The sequence below is a fragment of the Pogonomyrmex barbatus genome, unplaced genomic scaffold (genome assembly GCF_055798465.1).
Source record: "Pogonomyrmex barbatus isolate J1 unplaced genomic scaffold, ASM5579846v1 scaffold6, whole genome shotgun sequence".
NCBI classification, from domain to species: Eukaryota; Metazoa; Arthropoda; class Insecta; order Hymenoptera; family Formicidae; genus Pogonomyrmex; species Pogonomyrmex barbatus.
In genome coordinates this window covers 1,400,568-1,422,194 of record NW_028297160.1, presented here as the reverse complement: position 1 = coordinate 1,422,194, position 21,627 = coordinate 1,400,568, and the positions used below count along the sequence as shown (strand labels likewise).

General features: G+C 37.1%; 2 protein-coding genes across 4 annotated transcripts in view; one reads left to right on the top strand and one right to left on the bottom strand.

Annotated features, from left to right (window-relative positions):
* The window catches only part of tio (zinc finger domain-containing protein tiptop), a 152,702-nt gene extending 139,326 nt beyond the window's left edge, over positions 1–13,376 (bottom strand). For 2 of the 3 annotated variants that reach the window (XM_089082705.1, XM_089082708.1), the window contains exons 1-2: positions 13,259–13,376; positions 11,997–12,681 (exon numbers count right to left, since the gene is read on the bottom strand). Coding sequence is in view for 1 of the 3 variants with exons in the window: in XM_089082708.1 (XP_088938834.1) it covers positions 11,997–12,036 (40 nt within the window). In the remaining 2 variants the exon portion in view is untranslated. Of the gene's footprint in view, positions 1–11,996; positions 13,198–13,258 lie in introns of those variants that run through there. The other variant, XM_089082706.1, reaches the window with a different exon arrangement.
* Positions 13,377–13,543: 167 nt separating this feature from the next.
* Positions 13,544–21,627, top strand: part of LOC105423712 (uncharacterized) — a 50,495-nt gene continuing 42,411 nt past the window's right edge. Inside the window, exons 1-2 of the mRNA XM_089082710.1 lie at positions 13,544–13,888; positions 14,074–14,351. The gene's annotated coding sequence lies outside the window, so the exon portion shown is untranslated. The remainder of the gene's footprint in view (positions 13,889–14,073; positions 14,352–21,627) is intronic.

The window sequence follows — 21,627 nt, the reverse complement described above, 5'->3', positions numbered from 1 at the left end:
AATAATTGCACTACAATATTAAGCATAAATCATTGTTATTTTATAATATTATCACACTAAATATATATTAAACATTATAGCAAAATGTACGCTTTCAAATATCTCACGAATTTTCACATTTCAAATCTGTAGATTGAGAAGAAGCGTAGCTCCAATAATTTCCTTATCTTTAAAACATCAAAGTAGATCGGCCTAAAAGTTTCGAGTTTCGTTTAGTCGATGTTGCGTGCATTAATATCCGATACAAAGCGAGGTTCCACGCACGAGGTTTAGAAGCGAATGTCAAACGCAATCACCCTCTAAAGGTACTCAGTCGAGGAAGCAGGGTATCCAGGATCCGCTTTGCCGGACGCGGCGACTTATCGTTTAGGGACGGTGTGCGTGCTGACTGTGCGTCTACTCGACTGTAAAGTTCATCCCGCGGAAGCCACCGACGTGCGACGGCTTGCCGTCTCTCTCTCTCTCTCTCTCTGTCTCTCTCTCTCTCTCTCTCTCTCGTCTCCGCCGCCCCCGCAACTAGCTCTTTCCTCTTCGCTCTTCCCATCATCGTGCTCTTCCTAGTACTCCTTCCGCTATCCCCGAGCCTTGTCTCGTGCATTATTGGTAGCGTGTCCGGATATTTTAATCACGCAAACTCGACAGCATCCTTCTTATAAAACTTTTCATTATTTTTCTTTTCTTTTTATTAGACACGTAATTTTATTTTCGCGTAAAATGCATTTTTTTAATTCTTGAGATTTATATGCAAATTATATTCGCAAAATCTGTTTTGATTTATTGTATTAGAAATGATTTTACATAAAAAAATTTTTTAATTCTATTTTTTACTGTTTCGTAAGAAACTGATAAAAATGAAAAGTCGAAAAGTTTAGTTTGACAAAAAAGACTGTTAAATGAAAGGATACGACGTATCCTAACTTGTCCGAGTATTCTCTGCTACGACTCTCTTCGACGGACTTTGAATGTTGACTGAGCCTTCCCTCATTCCCCGTGAGAGCTACCAGCGACTGCTAGATGGCACTACATTTCACTCAGTATTGCCTCAGTCTGTTGCGCTATTTTTAAATTTTAAATCTTTCTTAGGGCTTTAAATCCAGTTCTTTAAATTCCGCCCAACTCCGGGAGAATAATAAACACGAATCGCGGGTACGAAACGCGGGATGGTCGCTTTCTAGTTCGTGGCGTATCTTGCGGGTGGCGAATCTCGTTTCGCGCATTTACCGCCGGTTTGTCGTTGTGATTTAGCTATCTGCTGGTAGCGTTGAATTATACGTGGTACGCGGCGCGCGGGGGGTGGCATGCAGACCGCGACAGACAGACAGAGAGAGAGAGAGAGAGAGAGAGAGAGAGAGAGAGAGAGAGAGAGAGAGGGAGGGAGGGAGCGCGCTCGAGTAAAGAGCGACGAGGGTAGAGAAACAGAAATAGAAAGGAGGAGAGAAACAGAGGAAAAACCAACGCACCACCATTGACTTCCATCTACTTCTTCCGCAGCCGGCTGCGGGACTTGTCGCGAAGGCAAAAGGCTCTCGCCGCGTGCAAAGGCCAAACACCGAAAGTCACTTAAGCGTGCCTCTGCCGGCGTGCAACGAACGGTGGTTCGTTTTCGAGTGGCGCAGCCTGTCAACTCTTACGCGAGAGCACCGGCGCATTCTCGTCCGGTGATCAACGCAGTCGTTCGCCTCAAGCCTGAAGCCTGAAGCCGAAGAAGTGGATAGCGTTTGCTTTCGACGTGTAGCGCGCGGTGGGTAACTCTTTACCTATTGAAAATAAAAATAAAATTGCCTGGAAAGAAATCATCGAGAAAAATATTCTTTCTTTTTAATCTATCAAGGCAATGATTTCCTGAAATCAATCTGATTATAAAGATTAGATATAATAATAACGTATTATGTAAGAAGAATAATGCATTTTGGAGTGTTATAATATCAATATGGAGTGATTCGATGCGTCATGATAATCGTTGAAGCTCTGGCATTGAAATTCTCGTGTATGAAATGCATTTGGTGCGAATAACATAGCAACACTGGCAATCCTGATACATTATTAATGCGTTCTAACAATGCATAATGCGTGCTAATAACAGATCAACATTTTAGCGTATTCACAATCGTCGTCACTTTAGCGTTGAACGCAGCGCGACATCCGGATTCCGGTCTCTCCCGCGTCCTCGTAATCTAGCCGCGGTGCAATTCGGTTCCTTATTTACAGGCAATTAAAATCACCGAGAAAACGCGCGTTGCCAGCATTCAAGTCGGAGAGTCCGCTCGCGCAATACGCTCCTTAATTATTAAACCGCGCCGTATTCAGTCGAGCGGCATTAACGCGAAACTCTATTTCGTGAAGTGTAAAAAAATTAAACTGTGAACACATGTCTTGATAATTAATCGTAAGATAATGATAAGATAATTGGACGGTACCAGTGATAATAATAATAATATGCACTATATTATTATTAAACTAGTATACAGAAAGATCATAATTTCTCGCTATTGATTTGGCTGAAATATGGAAGCCAGCGTAGCAGTGGAGCGTGCGTCACGTCGATCAGCCTTTGATTCGAATATTTCCAACGTGTCGGACGTAACTTCCGGAACAGATCGTGAATATTATTTTGCTTGATTTATCATGTTTATTGAAAGAAATTCAAAGTTGCGCATTCCCTCGGCCTCTATTATAAGAACAGCGCATTTATTCCGGCGCGTTTTCTCTTGACGAAGAACGCGCGACGCACCCGTCAGTCGAATGGCGAGGGGCAACAAATCACTCGGTAAACATAAAACTACGCGTATGCCGGTACGGATCGGCATGAGACCGCGCGGATGTGCTTTGATGTGCGCTCGCCACCACCCGCGAGCGTCGCCAGCAAACTCCTTTATGGCACCCATCGGGCATCTGTCGCCCGCGCGCGCGCAACCGTCTTTTTCTGCGGCTAATTTATTAGAGCAGCTTAAAGCGAAAGAAAGAGAGGGAAAGAGAGCTGGACGAACGGCGAGGAGAAGCGCGAGGTGTCAGCGTCAACGTCAGCGTCGTCAACGGCAGTGGTGGCGCGGGCGACGCGGCGGTATAAATCGGGAGACGGATCGGTCGGATATACGAAAACGGCGGATTTTACGAGTCTCGAAAATAGGGTGCGAGAAGCGCTCGTCCTCCCCTCCTCCCCCTCTCCCCAGTCCTCGTTGCGAGACAGCGACGAGAAGCGTCAGTTAAATGAGTCGTCTCGAACGGAGATATCGACGATGACGAGCGTCAGTTCGCCTCGCATCGCCGATTATAACGTCCCATCATGTCAAAAGGGCGACAATACTTTTAACATAGATCTTATATTACTGGATACGCCTTTTTCTTTACATGGAAAAAGACAATAGATGTATCGTATCTTCTATCCTTCATTTTCCAAAAGTACACGATAAAGAAAGATATTGCTCTCTCGCTCTATCATTAAAAACAGGACATAAGATAGTGCTCTCTCACTTTATCAATTCGATAACCTTGATTTTAATCAGAAGTATCCAGTTCTATAAGATTCTATAATATCTATGATTTTTAACCCGCGCGAACATAAGGATCACAGTGCACATCGAGAAATTCTCAAGATTTATTGGCAGATATAATTCTTGTCGTTACGAAAAAAATGTCGTTCTGTATTTTAAACACTTGATAAGGTCGCGCAAGCTGAATTTTTTCGAAATTAGGATATCGCTTGTTCCCGCGAATATAGTTCGCCTAGCAATTTATATAAACGCGCGATTTGGGACACATCAGTCCATCAATTACTCCTCCGTAGATTTTATCGATATGCGGTAACCGATGCGACGTGCGGTTTAAGTGCACATGTACCAAATGACCCGACTCCGTGTGACGGGGCAATGAAAATTGTAAAGTGTCTGTTTCTGCCGCATGAATTCTTTAGTGGCCGTCATCGATCATACTTATTATTTGCATACGCGAGCGAATTCGAAACGTTAGTTGCCGAGATATCGTCGCCGGCCGAAGATTGCAAAGTGAAAAACACGCGGGATTCCTTGAGCGAAGTCTCGTTTATCTCGAGACACGCTGCATTCGGTGTACTTGCCCGTCGATGCGGCATTGCGTGTAAATCATGATCACCGGAAATAATGGGAGCCGATTAGAAAGCTGACTCCGCGCTTGATCTATGGGCATAACGCGGAAATCTAAGCGTCGAACCGTTTCACACGCGGAATACGTCTTTAATATCTCTGCCGAATGATAGCTCTTCCATTCGTCATCATTTTTTTTTTCATGCTCGTATTCGCGCGAAAATTCTCGAGAACCAGCTTCTGCCAGCGTGTATAAAAGTGTATGATTGCAACGGTAACCGAGCGCATCTAACGGCATTCGTCTACCGCAAAAAATTATTTCGTTCCTCGGTCCATCGCTACGTTCAGTTTTGTTCAGAGTTATTGCATATCAACTCATTATCACATGGATATTATTCACTCACTTTATTGTACATAAAGTATTTTTATATAGAGATATTTTATGCGTATCTCTCTCTGTATTGGTGTAATGTTAACTTTGATCATCAAATTTATGTGCATTTACATCAAAATAACCTTAATTTATATCCTTTATACGGAAACTCGAAGCATTAGCACTTAAATGTCCTTATAAAATTTAATAAGCGTATTCTGTAGTGTTATCAATACGATTTTCCATTTTCGATTTTCGTATCTACTCGATCACAAAACGATGAACGAAAAAAAAGAAGTCATCAGGTATATAAAATACATCACAGCCGTAATTAAATCGCGCGAGATTATTTTGTGAAGATCGCGTTGGACGTGTCCATCGACTTTCATACAATTAATGACAACGTTCAATTACACAGAAAGTATTATAAAATTGATCATATCTTGAACATATAGGAGCCGTCTGTTTAGCTTTCATCCGTTGCAAAGTGGATAAATACACGTTAACCTTAATTACACTTAACTCTCTTGCTGAAACGTACTAACATATTTCTATTCACAAACTGCTTTCACGTATAAAACATTTTTTGTAAACATCCATATCCAGTATTGCATCAAATGTGAAAAGAAATTTACATGTGAGAATATACTAAGATTGTTATACACTTATTCGATAATTAATATTATTAATAAATTTTAAATATTCTAGAAATTACATTCATTTGTGCAGTCATATAATTTCTTACATCAAAACTTTATTTGTAAAAATAATAAATAGTAATAAAATAAATTTTTCTCTGTATGATATAAATAATTTATAAATAAAACTCATACCAAAATAATATTTGGTGTGGAATTTGACAGAAATTATGATTTAGATTTGTACTTTATTTTTTTCAACAATATTTTGGTTATGTTATTCGGATTTTGTTAAGACTTGTTATTCAGTTATTCTTATTCAATCATTTGTGTGCAGACCTTCAAACATTCTAGTCAAAATAATCGGTTTCTTACGAAGGAAAAGGTCTTTTCATTTTGTTCTGAATAATCATTCCTTTTTGAGTTACATAAAAAAAAAAAGAATTTATGCGAACGAGCGACGCGTCGCTTATTCATTGGATTGAAGGATTTATAGCAGCGGTATAAGGGTGACCCATAAGGCCTGAAAATGCGCCGCTATTGTTTGAGGTGAAAGTTTTGCGCAATAGGCGTTTGCCATGGGTCGTTGATTTTTACCAGGACCACTGGTGGAATTTCTTCTTACAAGGACGAGAATACACAATTCGACGCGCGTTTCCACGATCTGGCTTTACCATAAAACTTTAACGACATAGGTTTAGTTTTGGGGATAAACGCAACGCGAAAAGCGACGTATTTTTCGCGAATCAACTGGAAAAACTTTTCGCTAAAAACTTTTTCGTGAGAGGCTTCTCTGCGCTTTCTGTAATTTCCTGACGTGCCGACGCCAATTTTTGGTATATTCTGTATCGGCGATACGCAAACGTTTATTTTTATCATTCTTTGCGTTCCAAATGTTTCTAATCATTTAGTTAACATATGCAAAACTTGATGACTAAAAGTACATATCATAATTTTCTTCTTTTGATATTTGTTAATGACTTATTAATTTTACTTAAAACATTTTACAAAACATGTTGGTTTTATATCATAAAATATCTTTTTTAAATACATTTAAATACATTTTATAAAGTTAATATGGGAGACATTTATATATTCGGATAATGTGCTGAAAATATATTTTGATCAATAGAAATTTTATGCGAGTGATCGCTTATGAAAATATTCTTTTTTAATGATTTTTATGGCACATTTATTATAATGCGTCACAGCAGGCCGTTGAAGTACCGAATAATTTATATTCGTATAAGATTTAGTAGAATTAATTTCAATTTAATAATATTTCTTTAAAATATAATCATAAAACCCAGTGTAGCATATACCTTCGTATATATAAAATTGTTATTATCTTTTTTTTAAGTTATTATTTAAGTTATTATTTAATCTAAGTTATAGATAACGAAATTAAAATTATATAATACACAAAGTTCACATTATGACTAGAATTTAATACAAATTTAAGAAATTTAAGAAATATACATATTAATCGATACTTGAATATGAATTTATGTTTGCTATAATATAAAATAAAAAAAATGTGGCTATTTTATGTAGAATTAAATAAGATTGCAACAAAATTTTAAATTACATTGTAAAAAAACACAGATAATCTTATATATATATATATATAAGCGGTTGCATAATTTCCAGAATTCAGACACAGATGATGAAAATTGTCAGACAGTTGTCCAATTCAGGATATAATAGGTGAAGTATTAATTCGAAAATGCCTAGTTTATTCGCATCACTTACGAGTCAGGAATGCGTCTCATCAAAATTGCAAAAGAAGAGATGTGAACTTTGAGTCTGACCACTAACAAGATTTCAGATTGATATATTCCGCGACCACTTCGCGGATCGATATGTCTCGCAGGTCTTAAATTTGATGCGACGTTGCTTTTTCAGGAACGGTCAAAAATCGATTTTTCTCCTCTGCGAAGAATAGAAAGAAAGAGAAGGAGCAAAGTAATAGCAACGACGAGACACTCTAAATATAATTGGAGTCCGAGGATTTCAGTATTGAATAAATGAGACGCGTCTGTTGGTAAATCAATCATCTTCATTTAGTTATCTCGATTTCGTGACTTGACGATAAGTCGTAACAAAAATGTCATATTATGTAGTTATCGCCTTTAATTTTGTAAATCTTGCTTGAAAATATTTGAAAAGAACATAAGTACACGTGACAGCATGTTTTCTTCTTTAGGAATAAAGCCAAAGAATCTGCGAGACTTTTTCATTATATATCTTAACAACTTTGAAATCTTGAATGCTAAAATTGAGATGTCGTGTTCGACAGAAAAAAATAAAATCTTTAAAGAAAATAAAATCTCTTAACAAAAACGCTTTCTTGTCTCTCTGTCGTATTACTTTTAATGATCGGTGGGATACCAATCTTTTTTATGCAACAAGCCGATGAAGACGCGAAATACTGGTAATGCAAATTTCGGGCATGGAGGCCCGAAGGAGGGCATCGAGGCTGCACCTGTTGCATCGAATGCGAATGTTAGTAAATGCTCTATATATACCTTCTTCACCAGGACCTGGCAAGCAATTTGGAAAATTATATTTAAAGATCAATTCAAGTATTAAAAACATGGTACACCTAACCGACATTAATTTTAAGGAACTTTGCAAAGTTGTAAATGTAAATATAAACATAGACATAGTAAATATAAACATAGATAAATATAGACTAATAATAACTTAAACAGACTGAAATTAATATTAATACACGTAAATATGTAGCGATATAATATAACTTTTCGCAGGTGCAGCTTTGGATGGAGCAAATCTGGTATAAAAGCATTTCTTCTTATAATCATTTAGCTAATTGATACAACTATTATTTTTTTAACAAAATTATTACTTATATAATATTGTATTTTTAATTTTAATTGTAAATATTTTCCAATATTTTCCAATATTTATGAAACACTAATATGTAAATAATCGTGAATAATCGAATAAATGATCTATTTTCATCTTTACATTTATTTTCATCTTTATCTCCAATTGCAGTTAGAAACTCGTGTTATTTTGTACCGCTCTTGATATACTGCAACTGCTTTGCACGAGATAGAATAAATCCAAAGACAAGAATACAGCTAGGCGATGATCGTTTCTCCATAATATATTGCTAATTAAATTCCCAAGCCTATCGAGAGCGCAGCATGATCGCGCGATCGATACCCAGCAGATCGATTTGTAGGAATCAGCATGTTTTACGGATCCTTTCACCGGAGCATCGTAAATTAAACGGAGAAATTAGCCACGTCATAGCTCACCGGGCCATATTTTGTTATTTTTTTAACTCGCGCACGTCTACTTTCGCTGATGGCCTTATCGTTTCGCATAGCTAAAAACATTCGCATTTGCTTCCGGTACAGATAAGCTCTGTTGATTGGCAACTATCAGAATTTAAAAAATACATTGATTCGTAGAAATATATCTTTCTTGCACAATCGTATATTACTTGGAAAATAATAATTAGATAACCGAATAAGTTCGTCCGGCGACTTTTTGTTAAAATAATTAACAAAAGAGGGAAATATAGGAATTAGAAATTATATCCGAAATCAAATTAAATTATGCAGACTTCATAATCAAATATTTTAACTCTTGTATTTCACTTTTTATATCAAGTTGCAAATTTTCTTGATTCCTGATTTCATCGGAATAATTTTTATGACTCTATTTTTCATAAAATATTTATCGTAAAATATTTCTTTTATAATCACATTATTTTAACATAATACTTTGATGTGTTCTTATAAAAAGAGTATCGAAAATATTTTATAATATTACAGAAAAATTATATTTGTAATAAAAATTAAAATAAATGGTTCTCTTTGTTTCTCTAAATAATGTTCTTCCTATTTACATTACGATAAACTTTCTCAAGCGGATAATAGATTTTAAAATGGGTTTCCGGTAACAAATCGAAATCGTTTACATCTCGGGGAAAATCATCGGAATCGTGAATCGTCTTGATCTTGCGGAAACTGTCGGCACTCGGCGAAAAAAACTGTAACATACACGTCAGTGAAACTCCGCGGACTGCCGCGAATTTATGGTACGCGGTCCCTGGCATCGCGTCGCGGGGTATGCGCGCCGCGCCCGCGCACGAGATTTATCGGCGCTTGGCCGAGTTTCGGTAAGGTAAGTTGAGTGAATTGTAAATGTTTCCGGGCAGAACTTCACCAAGATGGCGTCCCTCCGCTACCGGGGGCGAGTTTGTTTACGCCTCATGACTCCCCACGTGGGAAAGGCAGCATGGCGCGCGTCGCGGCCTCAAACGCACAAATCGCCTCGGCCTGAACGTGGACCTCGCCGCCGCTGCCGCCGCCGCCGCCGCCGCCGCCGCCGCCGCCGTCGCTCTGCCCATCTGTCGGGAGATTCAACGAAATGGCGTGCACGCCTTCGGTCTGTCTTCGACCTGACTCAACGGAGGTGAAGATGGATATATTTCAACTTCTCCAGCAACAAATTCGCTAAGCGCGCTAATATGAGAAAACTTTTTTAACTTTTACACGTGCGATTCTTCATCCACTTTAACTGTTAAATTGAACATATAAATTTTGTATGATTGTTTACATATGCACATATTAATTGTAAAACACTATAATCTACAAAATAAAAATTAATGAGATGTTTTGATATGCACATATATGTATAATCCAAACTATTGCAAACATCTTGTGCGTGACCTTTTTTCAAAAGATTATGTCAAGATAGAAAACATTAAAGCTATTAGTGTGTCTCGATATTTTTTAAATTAAAAAAAAAACATTTTTTAAGTTAGCTTTATAAGAAGAAAGATATATTTGAAGATATATTTGAAAGAAAAATATATTTTGCAATTTTTATTTATATTCTCTTTCTTTTAAAACATATGTGTTTTATAACTTTAATATATTATAATACTAAATTATCTTTTTTAAGAGAAATTATGCTTGAATAAAAATTCTTATATAATTTTAATTTTTTCTTTATTACGTTGATACACGTAATAATTCATAAAATTATTTATGAAATAAATATTATTTATTTCATAAATAATTTTTTAACCTTTTAATAGACAGTGATTGCATAATATACATGCATATAAAATACTTAATGTATTTAATTACCTTAATAAATAGTAATATTAAAAATTCAGTCATAATTGACAGATATGCAAACAGACAGTTTGAGAAACATAGTAGAAATAAATATAGGAAACACAGTAAATTTACATTTATTATTATTAAATATTTACTAGTATACTAAAAGCATAATAAAAACACAATTTTGTATAAAAAAGTAATTTTATTTAAAATACTTCAAAATTTATAAATTCTAAAAAGAAATTAATATATAAGACAAATTATAATTTAAATACATTTTTCTTGAAAATACAAAATACTTGAACTTTCTTTCTCAATATGAATTTATCTGTGAGAAATATATATATCTAATATAATAAAATAATGCAATTATAGCAATTGTCAAGGATTGTACGTAATCGATATATTTATTTTTTTTTAAATTATATATCTTGCATGTTGTTTATAAAATTCGTAGCACAAATTTTCGTAATAAATTCATTGTAGATTGTTACCCAATCAATCGTTAATCGTTAATTTGCCGATAATATTTATTTAAAAAAAATATCTTAAAAAATTTGCTCTCATATTTTAAATGTGGCGTTTTACCTCCTATACATTAAAATACTCTCAATTGACACTATACGTCTGTTTACAACAATAAAAAATAATGCTTTTTAATTTATCGCTGGTAAGGTCAATTTTTTATGAGAAAATTCAGGTAAATTTTATATAAAAAGAAAAGGAAAAAGAGGTAAATCTTGCTGTCGCTTAGCCAAAGTGCCAAAGCTCTTTGTGTGCTCTTCGAGCATGCAACAGCATGCGAAATCGCTTTGGTTCAACGAAACAGGTATTTTCTATTTCTTTAATCCTCGCGTTAAAAGTTTCCTGCGCGATAATATCCACCGTACACGACAGCGGTGTAACTTAGGAACTCCGGCAGTGAGGTACGCGTGAACGCTAAACTGGCAGTAAAAGACATTCTACGACTTTATGGAAGCTCTCTTACGATCGTCTAGACGTTTTCTTCGTTTTAATTAATCCATAAACACGCGCTGCAGAAATGCAGTAAATCGCTGGCTATGCATGTCGAGAATTTTATCCCAGCGTGACGGCGATCGATGCTCGATGACGGTCATCGGACAACAGTTCAATCGTGCTTGCCGTCTCACATTGCTTGAATTTTCGTACACATTCTCGTATACATACACACACACACACACACACACACACACACACACACACACACACACACACACACACACACACATCACACACACACCACACACACACACACACAAAACACACACACATACACACATTTTATATATATATATATATATATATATATATATATATATATAAGCATGTCATGAAGAAAATAATTAATCACGTCGGGAGAAAATAAATGCGGATAATCCCGCGCCTGGAATTCTCTGCGATTATTCCCGAAATCTCGTCGCATTCCACGTGGTATTCCACGTGGCTCTGCGAGTTCGCTCGACGAATCAGCGACGGTGGAACGCCGGCTTCTCGATCGAACTTCGTTCACACGTGCATTGCTCCGTGCATCTTTTCTGCGCGAGAAAAATTTGACGGAAATCGAGTTCAGATAAAAATTCAAATAATTAACAAATTTCTCAATTTGCAAAAGTCAGTGACAATTATTAATATTGTAATTATTATTTCTCATTGAAATCGAAATGAAAAAATTTCGGAGGAAAAGGTTTGCATTTTGCGTTCTTTTTCCTCGCTTTCCCATCGTCTCGATCGGCAAATTTCTTACTCGCTCCACCATCGCTGTCAAATCAAGACTCACGTTGACTCTGTCTTGACTCACATTTCATGCGTTGCGGGGCGTGCTGTTTCCTTCGGGGCATCTGCGTCCTTCGGAAGTGCTCGATTATCCGTGTCGCCTCCAGTTCTCTTCGCCTTCGACTGCAATCGGTTGGTCCCCAAAAAAGTCAAGCGGTCAAAAACACCGAGAGAAAGTATCCTTGAAGTATCTCTTCCCTCGGGATAAGTCTTGCCTCGTCTTCCGTTTACACACTTGCGGTTATCCAACCGGCACGTGTCCCGACGACCACTACCTCATCGTGATCGCCGACGACCCGCTCGTCGTCGATGACGCGATCCTCACGATCGTCATCATTTTACGGGGGATTCGCGACACCTGTGCACCGTATCTATGGCTATGTTCACACGAAACCGAGCATGAGGCGAAACAACGATGCACCTGTCAAATCACGGAGCGCCAAGTTCCAAGGATCTCTCTTTCTCTCACTCCTGCAAACTCATCCCGCATATCCGTGTCGCCATTTCGGAGTAATCAATATTGATGACTTTGTGCCGATGTAGCGATGGTTATATTGATATATTGATATATTGATTAATACTTCCGGATTATCGTCACTACATTCTTCGTCGATATTGTCGCACTAAATTGCGGGTAATTTCTCGATCTCGTAATGGACTGGATCGATTTACTCCGTTGTGCACCAACTCTGATGGTTCACCACTTTTCTCTGCAAGCAATCATCAGTCTCACTCGTCACCTTCCCGATCGGTCGTCGTATTCACACCAAGTACGCAATACTCTCGTCTTCGACGACCGCTATCGGGAACATCGCGCCAAGAGCTATCGCGGATAGATCAAAAGGAGGGGAAGGGGGAATCTCGATAATCACGCGATGATCTCTCCACAATGCGTGATTCGCGACGACGTGTCGCATTCACTCGCGGCGCACGCACGGCGTTCCGTGTGTGTACGTATGGACGTATGTAAATATCGAAAGATCTTAAAATGAAAAACAGAGAAAGATAAAGAGAGATGTACATATATAATCGGACAAATAACTATGAAACAAGTGAGAGAGAACACGTGTGATGGATAAAAAGGATAAAAAACGTGGCAGCGGAGAACGGACGAATGAAAAGAGAAGAAAGATATGCGCGGGAGAGAAAGATAGAGATAGATAGATAGATAGATAGAGAGAGAGAGAAAGAGAGAGAGAGAGAGAGGAAAGAAGAGAGAGAGAGAGGGAGAGAGAGAGAGAGAGATCCGGAAAAGAAGCGGGAGGAGGTGGAGAAGGTGATGGCTACCGTCGTTCGTGGATCACGAAATCGAGCGGGCGGCGGTCCAGCGCTGACTGACTACGGACTGGCGTCGCGGCGGCAGGCCGTGTGGTGGGGGGGACCCCAGGAGTAGTAGTAGTCCTCTTTCCCTCCTCCAACGCGCCTGTTCTCGTTTCCTCGCTCGCCCGCTCTTCCTTGCCAGTCTCACTCGCGTCCGCTCGATCTCTCCTTCCCGCTTTCCGTCGCCCTCGTTCTTTTTCTCCTCCGCGATCGCGTCCGCGGCCCGCGAACGAGGCGGCCGACGTGAGGACGCGAGGAGGCGGGGAAGGGACGCGGAAAGGGATCGACGAAGGGACATCCGCCAAGCGAAGTGCATCGAGTGAATGAGCGAAACCGTTGGAGAGGAGGAAAAAGAGGAGAAGGAGGCGTGCGTCTTGTCCTCTGTCGCGTTCTCTCGGTTTACCCATACACTCGCGTCGCGACGCGACGCAACGCAACGCGAAGGGCTTCGCCGCGCCAGCGACGGCGCAAAAGCCAGCCACTCTCGTCTGCGAATGCACCAGACGCTGACGGATGTGCTGCCCGCTGCAACGTGGCACCCACGCGTCTCTTGTCGCGCGGCCAATGTCGCGATTTTCCTCGTTCCCGCTTTTTCAGGTTCGCCACGCAGCTCGCAAGATTTTCGAACCGAACTGTGCGAGATACTGAATGAAAAAAAGGAATCTATACACACACACACACACACACACACACACACACACACACACACACACACACACACACACACACACACACACACACACACACACATATATATATATATATATATATATATATACTAGATCGAGAGGACCCGGCCGATAAACGTATGGGACTATGGGCACACTTGCGCGCACAGGGGAGGTCGGAAAAGGAGGCGGGGTCCTCGACTATGTTGGCACGCAAGGGTGGCGCACGAGGGGGGAGGGGAGAACGACGCTTAGCTGTGGTCGTTCTGATTGCAACCGCTAGGGGCGCTGCTGCACAACAAACCACGGCACTACGGCGACACGGAGCCACACCTAGGAGTTTCTCGAGGTTTTCGCAAGGAAAACCGTGTAGGAGGCTACTGCTGATCGAGGTGAGTACTCGATCGGCATCTTTTGTTAGAGAACTAAGAGTGCAATTCGTGGGATAGATTGGGATGTAAGGTTATCGAGCATATTACTGAATAATTCGAAATCTAACCTCAAAATGCACAGTAGCTTTACAAAACTATAAAATTTGTTGTATTGAAGATTTGTACATGCTTAATATTCTTTTCTCGACAAATTAGCAGCAACATAAGTATTATGATGCACATTTCATCATATAATAGGATCAATAAATATATTTGTGGTATACAAAAAAATATGCCAATTTAAATAAGAAATTAAAAATTAGATGATTGTTTAATAAAAAATTAGATAATATAAAATTATTTCTTCTACTGTATGTGAGCTATTGAAAAATATTATTAAATTAAAACTTATTACATTATTTTTATTATCAGTTTTAATATTAAAAATTCTTTTCTTATTTTTATTAAATTATATCTATCTATATTAATATATGCATTAAACATTTTTTTAATATGTTGAGCAAAATCATATTTGCTTAACACATAAAAAATTAACGAAGACTTAACAAATATACAATGTAAACTATTCAATAATTGCACTATTTTTTCATATTATCTCAAATATGATGAAAAACAATATGTCTGATACATTGATATGGTACATTATCTTTTGATATATATATGATTTATGATGAATCATCCTTAAGTTTTCACGATTTTTTTTATGCCAGGAATTGATATTTTCAGGTATAGTATTATATTTGATACAACTTACAAAAGTTTTATATTTATAATTTTGATCAAGCAAATTAAATAACATATAGTATTTGATTACATTATCGATAAATTATTATCGATAAATCATTTATCACAATATGAATCATGTAAAGCAATAATAATATTGAATAATCTTCAACATCTTTTTACGAAAAACATGTTTTAATGAGCAATTTCTTGAAAATCTTCGTTCTTCATTGAACATTTACTTTCTTTCCTCTCATCACACTCTTCACTTAATAATTTGTTGCTCTCTCCAAGTCTTCCTGAAGCCCCTTTAGTTCCGAAAAGATTCCTCGAAAATATTATTTTTAAAGAACCCGATGATCCGTACTCTCTCAGTTTGAGAGCTCGTTTTGGCGGGCATCGGTGGAGGCGCTGGCAACACTGGCGGTGTTGCGAGATGAACCGTACCAACTGGCGGGCAGTCTCCGCCTACCAGGCGGAGCCCGCATGATCTATAGCGTCATAGAACACCCTTGCCGTCGTGGTAGGAATCGAACGGCGACGCCCACAGTGCGGAACGTGCGCGCTGCACCCCCGCTGCCGCCACCGCCACTGCCGCCACTGAGGGCCAAGGATGTTTATGCTCTTGCCGTCGCATCTCTATCTAGTCGTGGTCCTGGCGCTGTGCTGTTTCTCTCCTGTTGTCGTCGTTGTCGTCGTCGTCGTCGTCGTCGTCGTCGTCGTCGTCGTCGTCGTCGTCGTCGTCGTCGTCGTCGTCGTCGTCGTCGTCATCGTCGTTGACGCCACTACTGCTACCGTCGGCATACGCTCCCAGCTTATCCTTCGTTCCTTCCATTCGGCGCGCGTTCATTACCGTTAAATATTTTTGTCAATTAAAAGTGCACCGACGCCCAATTTACCGGCGGTCGTCTGTCGTTCCGCTGAATTCGCCCCGTGGATTGGATATTAACGAGACTAGCCAAGGATTTTATTTTTTTTCCCTTTTTTTTTTCTTTGCCCTTTTCTCTCTTTTTTGTTTCCTAGCACACTTCCTGCTGGATTCACAAGCAAGAAAGTGTAGCCGTACTTATGAGCTTTTCGTTAGCGCGCATGCAGACCTTGGTTTACGATTCTGGCACCTGGCTCTCATTTTCACGGAGACCGAAGTGTTCCAAGAGAGAGTATTTTGCCGCAATGCAATACTAGCTCTTTTTCGGAATAGATCTTGATGATGAGGACGATGTAATATAGACACATGTTGTTTGTAATGGAAATATATCGATAATTTTCAGACATATTATATCTTTATATCTTTAATCTTATCTCAACTATCATAACTATTATTTTATTATAAGTATTATGATTACATATAAATTGTATCATATAATTTGATTCTTGATTTCCTAAAAAAAATTGAAGCTAACTCGTAGTATATTTAAAAATTATATTTTTTATTGACTCACAAAATTATATTTTTTATTGACTCACACTATCTTTTGTAAATAAAAAAATATTTTATAATAAAATATAATGAATTAATTTACAGATTACTTATTAAGTATAAGTATTAATTAATTTTCTTTATTTCTAATGATTGTAATGATTGTTTTTAAATTTTAAATGTGTTGGTTTTAAAATAAGATTACTTGATTTTCAAAAATTTTTATCTAAATTTGGAAATAATTAAAAATGAGATTTGAACGAAGAAATATTTTTTATATAGGATATTTCGGACTTGAATTTTTATTTATGTAACTTTATATAACTTTTAATTTATATCAGATTTATTTTCTAATGATACATGTCAATTACTAAACCTTTTTTTTATAAATAAAAAAAGTTTATATCTCTTGCAACAAATAGGATATTATAAGGACTATTTATTATGGCAACAATGACGGAACATTTCACGGAAAAGTCGAAGAGATTATATTTTATATGCATATTATACAATTCGACATTGGTTTAAAATATATATCGAATTTAATTACAAAATGAATCAACTATACTGAAATTTGCGGAAAAATAGTCAGAAATAATAAATACAAAGATATAGTATATTGACCAAATATAAATTTTCGTTTATATGCTCGCGAGAATTTATTTTTTAATGAAACGATCAATATATTGACTAATAATTAAGCAAATTTGATTGTTACAAATATATTATTGTTGAGTATACTTTTAAAAATATTTCACTACTTAAAATTCAATTTTAATACAATTTTTATAAAACAATATATGTGATTATGAAAAACTAATGTGATTGTAAAAAAAAAACGATACTTATAATTATTTGTTTATATTATTATTTTCTAAATAATATATAAAAAAATTATTAATATTATTCAGTGTTTAAAATTTAAAACAAGCATGTTCTTTTACATTTGATTTTTTAATAACAAAGATACTCAGTTTTCTAAGACTTATAGTAAAAATATCGTGAGCATACGTGAATTTCTGTTCTTATCTGAACGTTGCGATGTGATGTAAGATTCATTCGCGATATCGCATTCGCGATATTTGGCTCAAAGAGGTGAAAGGCTAGCCGAGTGTGCCGACAACAACGTCCACTTGCCGAAGAAAGTACGTACCTCGCAGTCACCTTAGATTCATGAAATAAATTCCTCAATAAATCATTAACTTGTATGTTTGACGGCTCTCATAACTTTACGATAACTTTTCTCTGTGCGAAAGGTTTCGTCCAGGCTAATATTTCTTCCGACGTCTTACCAACGGTAAACTTTATCCAACCAGTGCAACTCTCAGAGCATTGTACACGGTCAGTACGGATCGCGGAAAACGATATGGCCGCGTTCCCCAAGGAAAACAGCTAATGTCGCGATTATGCGTTTCGTTTCTCTTAAAATATTACTGCTCTTAAAAACAGAATTAATCATTAATGCCAAAAACTCGGCGCGTATAGAATCTTTACGAACGGATATATATAATTTGTGAGAAACATAAAATTGAACAAAAATACACAGAAAGAATAGTTTTGCTGAAGTATTTAAAAATTTGGCAAGATATAGATTTGAAAAATAATTTTGTTGGAATCGAAATTGGAACATTTAAATATGATGATAATATTATAATTATTTTATTCTAGTCTTTATATTTCCAATTTGAACAAAATTATTTTTAGAGCTGTATCTAGCCAATTTTTAGATCTTTCAACAAAACTATTCTTTCCATGTAACGCCGTTCCCAATATTTCGATCTAATTTTCATATCTAAGAGATGTATTTTTTCCAGATAACGTAAATAATTTTCTTGCATATATATATATAAAACATCTTATTATATACGTGTGTGTGTGCGCGCGCGCGCACACACACACACACACATATATATATAAAATATTTGTCGAATAATTAATGAAAAGATGAACTTTTTTGACAATTATACGTGACGAATGACCGAAAAACGGTTTCGTATGCTTGTGCAATACGCTAGATGTGTCTCCTACTGTTGACTGCGGGGGTTCCTTTTACGAGCGCTGCCGACGTCGGTGGACGCACCCGGAGGCACTAAACTTGCGAATATTTCGAAAGGCAGCCCGTTATGCAACGACAATGTGGGTCAGTGCACAAGTCCATCGCGCGTAGATTCACGTGTGTATGCGCGTATGTACGTGGGGTTTGCTTGCCGGTACATCTAGCTCCCCGTGGGACCAAAATATAAGTGCACCTCGTAAAATAAAGTCTCCTCTCGGAGCTATTTGCTGTATCTGCGATGGCAGCGTCGATCTTACAATACCGCGACAATCCCTCCTAGACCTCGATCCCCGCGCGCGTTGAAATCCGCGTAAACGTGCGAACGTGTGTTAGCTGTCAGTCCAAGCCGTCAATCTGTCAGATAGCGATAGGGGATATCGATAATCCCGATGTGACGTTGGTTGACAATAGCATAGGACGAAGTAACATTCGGTTTTACTATGTACCTACTGACGAGACTTACTCTGTCAACCGTTCAATTTTGCGCTCTTGCTAATTCCTCACTGGAGACTTGCGCGGATCGTCGAATGTATTTACAGTTTCGTCCGAAAGTTTACGCTATATTAGAAATATTTTCAGAGATATAAATGCATAAAAGTATTTCGAGGAAAGTGTTTATTTAATTTAATATATATATTTTTTTATTTTATATTTTTTTTAGAATGAAAATTTTTATGATTTATTTTGTTGATAATAGAAGTAATATATTTAATAATAAAATTAAAGAGTAAAGTTATGTTATAAGAATAAAGTTAAATACACATATGTAGATAGAGCAAAGATTCTGCATCGCTTATCGCGATATTTATGCTAATGAATATTTACGCTATGGAATTTTGCATTCGGCACGTCCGACAAATTCCTCGTTGATATGTTTGAAAAATTTTAACACAGTGGCGCAATAAGAATCGCCCAACGAATAACGAACTGACGTTTGCGTGGGCGATTACGTTTGTATGCGTGGTATATGCGTGATCGCGGATAATATCACACGACGCACGGCACGCTTGAAAATAGATCTACTATCGACATTTCGCTTCTCGCGGCCATAAATTCGGCTGGAAAAAAATCGCATATACGAAATAGTTTACAGACGTCGATTGCCGCCGTTAAATACGCCGCCGTTTGTTGCCGAATCGAATTGCATCTGCGCGAGAATTACAGCGTTTATATTTATTTTTTTATCGCGTCTCACATATACTGTTTTCCCTCGCTAATTTTTATCTTCTTATTTTTCTTGATCCTATCAGAAGAATTCGTGGAGCATATTTTTTTCCTGTTATCTCCAAATGCAGCGGGAGACGTAGATGATAGGGAAATCATGAAGTTGTTAGAAATGCATCACTCAGCAGGAGAAGCAATTTTCGGATCCGTGCGCAAATTGGGCAAGGGAGCAAAGGACAAGGACTTCTTCTGTACGGTGCGCCGTGTGAAGAAAACGTCACGATATCTCTCTCTTTTCTTTCTCTCCATCTTCTTCCCTATTCTACCAAATTTTTCCTTTTCCCCGAGACCTCCATGAATTATCCCGCACTCGGTTCTCGAGCGTCGAAAGGAAAGTCGGTAAGCGAGAAGGGCGAGGTAGAATAGAAAGGTTCGTTGAATTCGAGCGAAAGGGGGGCAGGAGCGAGATGCGACGGAATGGGAGGTCGCATTTCCAACAAAGTAACCTTCGCGTAGTCTCAAAAATAGCTCGAGCGAGCGATCGAGTCGACGATTAGAATACCTACGAGTACCGGATGAGAAGATTGACCGACCGGAGGCGGCCTGTTTGAAAATAATTGCCGTGATATTTCGACGTGGAGAAGTCGCAGATGAACCCCCACGGTCCATTCGTTACGGCTCACTTTTTTTTAGATCACTGATAGAGTTTGTCTATCGCGTGACTTTTTGACGATAACATGGATGATTCGAAAATCGAATGAATTATATCCATAATTATGGATTGGAAGTGTAATTAGAAATTAATATTCATCTTGATGATATTTTCTACTGATATCATGTAGAAGAAATGATAAATCGTAAAGTTTAGTATGAAACACTTAGTCCCCACTTCCATCAACATAAATTAATTTTGATCTCTGTTCAATTTATCTTTATCTTCTTCTAGAATTATATAAAAATAAAAGATGAAATTTAATTGAAATTGAAATTAATTTATATTGATAGAAATGAAGGGGGGGGGAGGGTTAATGTCTCGATTTATAAAAGTTGAAGATTGATATTTCGAATCAATTGGTTTTAAATATTGAATATTGAATAGTTAGAAATAATTACATGTAACAAATTATATACAGAAAGGACACTTTTTCTGATAAATCTAAAAATTTGGCCTGATATAATTTTGAAAATCATTTTATTGGATTTTCAAAATTATTACGTAGGACATTCAAATATACTTTTACTAGAAGATGAAAAATTTTTGCAATATTATTATTATTTAAATGCCTTACATGCGAATTTTGATAGTCCAACAAAATTGTTCTTTCCGTGTGTGCATATATTAATAAGTAAAAAAATAAATAAAAAAATAACATTTTCATTTTTTGGAAGAAATAATTTAAATAGTATTATTACACATTTATTTAAAATATTATAAATTTGTATAAAGCAAGATAAATTGCTACTTAATTAATTTTAACTTTATTTTTATAAGATTTCTAAGAAAGAAGAAATTTTACTTTTGAGAAATATAAATTTCATAAGAATTTTTTAATACGCATTTATCTCTCTCAAAAATATTTAAATCCATGCAGTTTTTCATTTAACATTTTCTAACAACATCTATTTACAATCAATGATACATTCAAGATAAATTGTAAACATCAACAGCATTAATTGTGGGGAAATTAAATTCTTATAATTAATTATGATTTTATAGATTTTATTTTTATGTTTTATTACGTCTTGGTTTAAGCGCTGGCATACTTTTGTCTGCGTTAAAAAGTTACGGTTGCAATGCGGACTCTATCCGAGCTCGTACATGCGACATGGTACAATTTTTCATAGTGGTACGAGCGATAATATTGTGAACTTGGCGAGTGTAAAGTACCAGAAACGCAAGCGAACTGTTGGTG